Below are 9435 nucleotides of genomic sequence, written 5' to 3'. Positions count from 1 at the left end.
CGAATCACGCTAGAACTGGCACAGCGCGGTATCGGTTGAGATTTTCCACTGCGATTAAACCCTGCAAAAAAAATGCCTTCGATTGCTAACTCTCTCGCTGTTATCCTTTGCCCCCAATGGCCAGCGAGCAGAAGAAGCAGAGCTTTGAGCAGCACGTTAATTGCATTTGCTAGAACACGGTGAAAAATACTTTTTATCCAGCACGTGCATGCGTGTGTGCGGGGATACCGTTTTTTTTTTGACTTTTCGATAGAACAAGGATGTGTCACATTTGTGGAATATTTTTTCATTGTGCTCCCGTTTTTCTTCGCTAGATTTTCGTCCATTTGACGTTTCCGTTTATGCCGTGAGAGTTCGATTTCTCACCCCGACTCAGATTGGAGATTCGCGAGCGAGAGAGCAAAAATGGAAAGCGCCCGAGAGAGAGAGAGAAAATGAGCAATATTTTGGGGAAATATCAACAGGGGAAGCTGGGCTGACGGATCGAAAATCGTTTGCATGCCTTCTCGCTCACTCGCGGGTGCACTCTGTCCTGCTCTTACGTGCATGCCGCTTGCAAATGGTCGGATAGATGGATGGATGGATGGATTGATGACCCCGAGGTTTAGCTGTCGTGTGACGTATTTTATGACTCTCGAACAACTCCTCGTGTGTGGTGGGATTCATTTTACGATCCAAATGGCATTTGACACACTTCCGTTTGCACTTTTCACCGTTCAAACCACGGACGCACACATACGCACGTGTGACTCATTTTGACGATTATCCTTGCGTGTTCCCGTAGTTCCCTTGCGAGAGAAACGGTGTTCCTTCAAACCCAGTGCCCAGTGTTGCTGTAATTGACGTGCGTCTTTCAACTAAATTCCCCTTGCGAAGGGCGGAAAATAGGCTCTCTCTCTCTCGAGAAAGGGGGAGACAAAACACACGGTACGGGAGAAAAGTGACATGAGCGCGAGGCCTCTTTGGTGGGACCCTCGCCGAGAGAACGCAGGTCGACGATTTGTTGTTGTTTTTCCCCGCTCGGGTTGCTGGGCGAGCATGTTTAGGTGTTTAGACGTGGAAGAAGTGAACACGGGCGGTCGGGGGAGCTTTCGAGTTCGAAAAGCAGATGTTTTTCAACACCTATCCAAGCACCAGCACCAGCACCAGCAGCAGGAGCGACAGCAGCTGACCAAACGGTCTGGGCTGGGCGGTCGGTGTGAAAGAGCCGAAAAATTGCCAGCCGAAAGAGTGAGAGTATGACAGATCGGAACGCGATTTACGAGAACGCGAAAAACGGCGGCTCCTTATCCCGTGGACACTTCGAATCCCCTTCTAAGGAAGAGAGAGAGAGAGAGGGAGAGTGTATGTTGCAATAGGAGCGCACATATTTGGGGGTGAACAAATTCGAGAGATGAACAAAAAAAATGCATCCACAAATTTGTGATCGAAAAATGGAACCAGCGTCTTGGAGCCTGAATAAGGGTGCAATTTGCGTCCTGAAAAGGGCGACCCCCAGACTCGGTTCGATCACAAGGGTTCGATCGCCGCATAAGGGTTGCAAAATGCACTGTTGCGTGCAGCAAAGCTGACATCGTCCCAGCAAGCCATGGTTTTTTGCTTGTCTCCCGAGTTGTCGTTGTTATGACAGTACGGAAGCAACAATAGCCATCGTGTACCGCACGCTGTGGAAAGAAAAAACTAGCTGCCTCACAAAGAACCTTCGCCTCGCAGGTCGTGTAAATAAAAAGCAGTCCCTTTTCTCTCCACAACTGCGTCATCACACAGACGCACTTTCTTCACTGCACGCGCGCACGGTGGAAATTTTTTGGACACGCACAGAACACAGCTAACCGTTTTTCTTTTTTCTTTCACGCACAATACACGCTGCTCGCGGTGTAACCACCCGCAATGGGGGTTTAGTGGATGGGTGGATGCGAGAGCGAGATGCAGAAAAAAAAAACACTCACCACACACAAGCGCGACAGAGAGACACACGCGCGGGCCTCGTTTTGGATGGATGGATGGGAGGATTGCTTCCTTTCCCTGGACTCGTCTTCTTCCTTTCGCGTACACTCTCGAACCCGTCACTCGACACTGCGTGCTTGCGCGAGCCGTGTGTTCCGTGTCCGTTCCGCGGCGGATGCGAGACGAACGACTGTTGTCCCGTCCACGCTGGCTCTGACGCAGCACCCAGAACTACCGCGAGTTTGCGAGCGAGCAATCGAAACCACTCTCTCTCGTTCTCTTTTGACAGAGAGCGAGCGATTGAGAGAGCAATTGCGTGTGTTGTGTATGCACTGTTTGTTTGGCGAGCACAACACACATCTAGCGAGAGCGAGAGATTGTGTGCACACAATGCGCGCATGTGTACACTTGCATCACATTCGTGTTGTTTCGCTCGCTTCTACGCCACTTCCCGGTCGCTGTTTGGAGCTGCTCAGCTGCGCGCTCTGGACCGAGAACGAACGTACCGTCAGCAGCACCGTCATCATCATCATCATCATCAACATTATCATCATACCGCGTGGTATCGTCGTGCGAAAGAGGGTGTACATGATCTAGGGGGTGGTTCCGTGACCTACCAAAGCAATAGCGGGAGAAAAAAAGAAATGGAAAAGAGCTCTTAACCCCTGACGAACCGCGGGATCGCTTTGCAAATCATATTAAAGCATTCCGTTTCACCAAATATATTCGCGAACGATCGCGATCGCTCCATCCAGCTTGCTCTTGGGCTGGGCGGGAGATCGTAAAAGGAACCAGGCAAAACCACCTTCACTAGACGCAACCAGACTCGGCTGAAACATGAGCGGCACATTCACCGCCAGAAGACAAAGAGCAATCGCGCGTTTGTTATCCCATCGATTCGTGGAACTAGAAGCCTTTCTTTTTCTTTTCTTTTCGATGTTTTCCTGTGCTATTTGAGCAGTAAAAAGGGGGCAAATGGAGAAATCCGTCTGGCTTCCCCAACAGAGATCGCAGGCTCGACCCAAGGACAAAGAAAAACGGTCTCGGGGTCGGGATCCGTTCAACGATCCCTGTTGGTTTTGTTGCTTACGCCTTTGTGCGGCCATGGAACCGGTTGCATTTTGTATGTAGAATGAACGATTGCATCAGAAGGGTACGCCCGTTGAAAGTTGATCGTGAAGGATTTCCAGTTGGATGGAAAAGCCTGTGTGATGATATTTTCTGTGTGGTTTTAAAAAACAACTACAAAGAACTTGATATCAAAGAAGTTTGCTCTTCGTAACCACACTAAATTTGCAGTACACAACTAAAAGGAAAACTCTTCCGTAATTCAGTTTCATTCCAAATTCTTGACCGGTGCTGATTATTCAACTGTTACAAGACTCCACTGGATTTTTTGTAGCAACAGAATGTGGGTAAAAATAGTTCCCCAAAGGTGTGGGGCTTCAGGTTTTCTTGTATTGTTCTTGAAATTTAAATAAAGTTATGCACATTATGCATTCAGGTGAATTGATTGCGCAATCTATTGAAGACAAAAAAAGTACGCCCTAAAAACGGCAGGAAATGGAACGTTTGGCTATTTATAAACGTCCATTTAAAATTTCATTTGCCCGTACCAAGCCCACAAAAGTACCTGCCTATTTGTGAAGCAAGGTACTCCCTACGGTGGGGTGCGCCATTATGCGTATTAGATAATAATAATCGCGGCAATGAAACTGGCAGTTTAGTAACATCTTGCCACACACCCACACGCATCCTTATCGGGATGGTCGCGTGGGCGACCAGGGATAACAGGACCAGCCAGTTATGTCAGTCTCCTTCTCTCGTCCTTGGTTTGGTCCTTGGTGGGTGGTGTGTTTCCGACTCGAACTGGCAAAAAGATACACACACAAACACACACACACCTTCGACTTGTCGACAACCGGTGCGCGAGGAGAATAACCTTCCAAAGCCGGCAGTGTTTTTTGGACGGCTGCTTCAGCTCCACATCCGTTACAAAATAGGATCCTGCTGGTGCGGGGGCTGCCATGTTACCGGTGTTGCATCACCTGGAACCGCCTCTTTGTGGGTAGAAAATGTGGGCCTGGCCTGGGGTGGCACGTGTTGTGTAACGTGGTCCTTTGTACCAGCCAGCTGCATAAACGAACGAATTCTTAGTCGAACGTCTGAAAAGTACGGGATAAATTTATCTTCCCGGATGTGATTGTTTTGCTTCGATTGAAACTTCTCTCCTTCGCTCGAAACTATCAAAACATGCTTTATCAATAATAGCTTGGCCTAGTTTTGCGCACTGGTATAATTAGAACGCATCATAATTAGCATTGTGTCGCGTTGGGCCCACTCAACCTGTATGCCCTCGATTTGGCATCTTCCAACCATGCGTTAGGTTGGTATTAATTCACTGTGCGTTCACTCCGTGCGCCATCGTTGTTCTCGAGTGTGTCCCAGGGTCAATTTGTTTAGTCGCGTCGAAGGGCTTTGCGTATGGCTTACCGATTGGCCACTTGGACGCAATTTGGTGCGTCTAAAACACACCCCAGAATCGATCTGAGGCGGGAGGAAGTTGACCTCAATTTACTGGCAAAAGGGTGGTTAGTGAGCAGCTGACGAGACAAACAACGAGAGAGTGAGCGAGAAAGAGAGGTGTTTGACGTTAATTTTTGGTTCGCGTTCACGACACACAAAGTCCGAACGTATGGACGGAACCGGAGCGCAGAGTCGCTCGTGATAAAGGGCTAGCAACGATCAAAGTCCAGAGGATCGAAGCTGTTGCGCCCTTTTGTGCTACCACCCACTCTCGTGGTCGTGGTGGGGTTTCGATGCAGCATAAGCCGCTGCATAAGGCTGTATGTTGGTGAATTATATGCTTTGGAAGGAAAAAAAGGGATCCACAAGAGCTGAGATTGGAAGTTATTGCAATTCTTTTTTACACGTTTATCAATGAGTGAGGTTAAAGGAAGCTGCTTTTAGCGGAATGAAAACTATTCCATTCCAGCAAAATCATGACATGTTTTCAAACCCAAACTAAAGACCAAAGTTGTAACGAAACGAAGAGGACACGGTACTATGCTTGCTCGTAAAGGGAAGCACATAAATGGGCTGTATTTGACCACACCAGAGCCTCAAGTAGCCCGAAGGGAGACAAACAAACCCTCGGTGGCATCGCTCAGGTTGCGCAAACTCATCGGGTTGTGGCGAGTTGGTAGGGGATGAATGCAAAAATAAGTCAATAGAAGCCGGAGATAGCCCATTAAGCCACTCGGACGGTCGGTTTGCGTCATCTTTTCTAAGCCGCCGCCGTCACCGTCATCAACATGCTTCCGGGGTGGTGGTGCTTTGCTTTAAGTTGGTGCTTCAAAACGGCAAAAAGCGGGACGATGGAGCGATCATACAAAAAGCACACACACGCACACAAGCAGCATCGTGACAGTATGACCTATTCCTTGGGTGGCTGCAATCCGGTTCGCGCTGGAGGCTAATGAAGGGAATTTTCCAAGGCTGGCTGGGAATTGCGAATAGCTAGTGAGGTGGGGTCGGTTGCGGGGGGGGGGGAAGGGAAGGACAAGAGAAGGTTCAGGGCACACAAAATCAGCTGAATCACGGTTTCTCTCTCCCCGACGGCAGAATCTTTCTGCTCGTTTCTCCAGAAGTCGCTGTTTTTTTTTTGCTCTGCTCTGTACAGCGCCACCGCTCGTTCTTTGTCTCAGGACGGATTGCGTGTTTTCACCCTTGGCAGGGGTTTGTGAGACGCGTTTGCTTAGCTAGCTGGCTGGGGCCTGAAAAAAGTGTTGATAACGCGTAAACCACTGTTGGAAAAGGGCAGCTGGGTGTTGGACACGCGAGTATAAACGTTGATCGCAGGGTGGCGGTTTTGTGTGGGATGAGATTTCAGTAGAAATTCTATTTATCTAGCTCGCGTGTTCAAGCAAACGCAACAAGATGATTTGAGCGAACCTCCCCCACCGGATGCGTACCATCGTTGCCGGTTGTGGACGTGTGTTGGAAGCAAATGATGGAACGAGGAAAAATCATGTGGAAACAGATGAACGAACGAACGAACGAACGAACGTGGGTCAAAGTAGGCAACCGCAGCTTAACGCACCCGTTCGATGCGAATGACTCCACAAAGAAGGGGAAGAAAGAGAACGGAGAGCTGGTTTTTTGTTTCCATCCACAAGGGAATGGGAGACCCGGGTGAGTCAGGCAGCGTGCGCTCTGGTGCGTTCGGTACAAGTGTACTTGGAACAGCTGATTGGCCACCACTCGGTTCGGTGCAGCTGTACCGAGCTGCCATTGAATTCGCCTCTCCGTCTCGTTTTTGGTGCGTGTCTAACGGGAGGGGAAATTACAAGCATGCGAAAGAACGAGAGTACGAGTGAGAGAGTGAAAGAGAAGGACTGCGAGTGACAGAGCGCGTGCGAAAGAAGGACGCATGCTCAACAGCTGAGGCAAGTGGAAGAGAAGCATGCAGCGAATGAGCCGCCGAAATGCATCGCGAATGAGCGAGAATGAGAGAAACAATCACGATTTTTGTCCTTCCTGTTTCGTTCTCGCACGCTCCTTTGCTGTGCTAACAATCATTGGGGTACAATTGATGATTGTTCGGTGCACATGTACCGAGCGGTGCGAATCATCGCGTTCAGGAGTAGCCGATTTTTATTGGGTTCACTTAAAAGCGAATGACGAATTCAAACCGAACTTTTAGTTTGTTATGTGCTTTGATGATTTGTGTCGTGTTCCTATTAGTTTGTATTGATATGATTTTTGTTTATGGTATTTTCCTAATGGAAGTTAATTCTAACTAACCGAGTCAGCCCGGGATAAGGCTCACAGCGGCTGTTGGGAGGAAATGCCTTTCAGTCTAGAAATACGGCCTAGCCGTCCCTAATTAATTAAAAATAAATTGTTACCGAATAGCGAGGAGAGGAAGTATCCACTTTCACGGTTTCATGTTTGGCATTATATAATTTATTGGAAGATGATTTGATTACAGTTCTGCAGTATATGTTCATTCGGCATACAGACGTTATGTTTTTAAAAAAAGAACCACCAATTTAATAAAATCAGTACAACAATCTTTGCGCTACTCAAGCGTGCAAAAGTACGTGATCATTTTAAAATTTTCATTTTATATTGATACATGTCGAATTTATAGCATGTATTGCTTTTAGAAATTAAATAGTGCACGATTTCTGTAATAGATAAGTAAAATATGCGTTAAGTTGTTGAAAATTTTGATTTTTATCACATAAAAAAATGTTACGGATGTCTCATGGCATTGCTTTATTTTTTTTCCTGTTTTATAATGTATTATTTCGCTGTGAAACATAACAAAATTTAATTTGGAAACAAAATGACCTTCCGAAACCATAGTGCTACTATAGCTCTTGCAACAGGGTATATTTACCAAGATGTTGCTGCAAAGTATTGAATCTTGAGCGTATAAACTAAACGAGCCCGTTGACGTGAAGTAAAATCTCCTTGTTTACTTTTGACATCTATTAATCGAACAGAAGTGCTTTTATTAGGGGTGTATAAGTATTTTAACTGCAGTGAGTGGAAGTAAAATACGCAGTATTTATTGTAAAAAGATATTTTACTGTGTCAACGTTGCACCGCTTTTGGCTCTGACCGTGGGCCAAGCAGCAAGGAAAAGATTTGCCCACGTGATCGGGTCCATTAATGGTCTGCTGAATGACGAAATAGTTTTGTCTCCCCACTTGTAACTGATGTAATTGTTATCGATTTTTTGCTGTCCGTGTCCTCACTGCGCTCTGCTTACATGTGACGAACGTCGATGAATGGATTTACTGGCTTAAGGACACGTGTATCACCGTAGAACGGTCACGTTTGGCATTGGTCGTAGGTTTTTGACTTGTGGCTTGCGTGCGTACCAAAATCAATCACACCAGGCAGCTGATAGGATCCCCGTGTTGTCCTTATTGAGTGCACAGTCGCAACCATGGAGGTCAACAAGGATGAAGCGAAAAGGTGCATCGAGCTCGCAGCGGCCGCGTTGAAAGCGGGCAACATCGCAAAGGCGGAAAAGTTGCTGAAAAAGTCACAAAACTTGTTCCCTCTGGCGCAGGCAGAAGAGCTCCTCAAGCGGGTCAAAACAGCTGGAACGGAAGGGACCAAAACTGGTAGCACTGCCAACTCGGGAGCATCGGCAAATGGTGCATCCTCCGCCCGGAGACGTCCAGTCCATCGTGAGGAAGAAAAACCGACCGAACCGAAGCTTAACGTCGACTACACTCAGGATCAGGCGGACGCGGTGAAGCGCATCCAGAAGTGCAAGGACTTCTACGAGGTGCTGGGAGTCACGAAAGAAGCCACCGATTCGGAGATTAAAAAATGCTACAAAAAGCACGCGCTGCAGCTGCACCCGGACAAGAACAAAGCCCCTGGAGCGATGGAGGCGTTCAAGTCGCTCGGTAGTGCCGTAGAGACGTTGACCGATCCACAAAAGCGAAAGGCGTACGATCTGTACCGCACGACAGGTAATGGGTCGTCCGGAGGCAGGACACGTACGCCGAACGGCGGATACACCTACGGCCAGAATGGGTTCACCTTCCAGTCCGGCTTCGATTCGGGCATGGATCCAACGGACCTGTTCAACGCGTTCTTTGGTGGTGGGTTCCCGCAGCAGCATCAGCATAACTACTATCGGGCTCGCACCGGCCGTTCCCAGTACGGCGACAACAGCGGTAGCCAGCCGAGTCTGATCTTTGGCTTAATTCTATGCTTCATCGTCGTCTCGATGCTGTCGACGTTCTTTGCATCTGATCCGCTGTACAGCCTGCAACAGACCGGCAAATTTTCGGTCGAACGGCGCACACTTAACCTGCATATACCGTACTACGTGAAGAAAAATTTCCAGAGCGAATATCAGGGTTCACTGGGCCGGCTCGAGCATTCGGTTGAGGAGGAATACGTGACGTATATGAAGCGATCGTGCAGCAACGAGCGAGCGTATCGAGACGGCATGATCGGTCGGGCGAAGAGCTTTGGCAGTCGGGCTCAGTTCCAGCAGGCGCAACAGCTAAAAATGCCTTCTTGCGATGCCCTGTATCGGTTGGGTAGGGGTGTCGAGCAGTACTAAGACCAAAAATTCCGGCGAGAAGCCATCGCGCGAGTGGACGATCGAACATTCACAGACATTACCCGAGTCATCTTCGCAGTTTTGCCTTTACGTTTCTTCGTTTGATCTGCTCTAGTTCCATTTCTCGCTAAAATTAATCGCTGTTTAGGGGAAAATCTTGTATTGATAACTGTTACTGGTAGGGATATTTTAGAGCGGTATATTTTGTTGAGTGCAATAAATGTGTTTTAATATATTAATTCAAAATTGTGGTGTAGATGCAACGTTTTATATTCGCTGTAGATATGATGGATTAGAAGCAACACACATAAAACAGTCATTTCTAATCACTCGTAAATGTTGCTTCTCGTTGCAAGCAAACTCGCTACATACATTCGTATCCGTGT

The 9435-nt window shown here is 47.8% G+C and overlaps 1 protein-coding gene across 1 annotated transcript; it reads left to right on the top strand.

Annotated features, from left to right (window-relative positions):
- The first annotated feature begins 7714 nt into the window (after positions 1-7714).
- Positions 7715-9289, top strand: LOC128730742 (dnaJ homolog subfamily B member 14-like). The gene has a single exon (XM_053823822.1). It carries the CDS (start codon positions 7910-7912, stop codon positions 9047-9049), a length of 1140 nt encoding a protein of 379 aa, XP_053679797.1. The 5' UTR covers positions 7715-7909; the 3' UTR covers positions 9050-9289.
- The last annotated feature ends 146 nt before the right edge of the window (positions 9290-9435 follow it).

The sequence above is a fragment of the Anopheles nili genome, chromosome 2 (assembly GCF_943737925.1).
Source record: "Anopheles nili chromosome 2, idAnoNiliSN_F5_01, whole genome shotgun sequence".
NCBI classification, from domain to species: domain Eukaryota; kingdom Metazoa; phylum Arthropoda; class Insecta; order Diptera; family Culicidae; genus Anopheles; species Anopheles nili.
This window is presented reverse-complemented; position numbering and strand designations above follow the sequence as displayed.

Coding starts and splice junctions, on each gene's coding strand:
- LOC128730742 (XM_053823822.1), top strand. CDS start 7,910: ATGGAGGTCAACAAGGATGAAGCGAAAAGGTGCATCGAGCTCGCAGCG.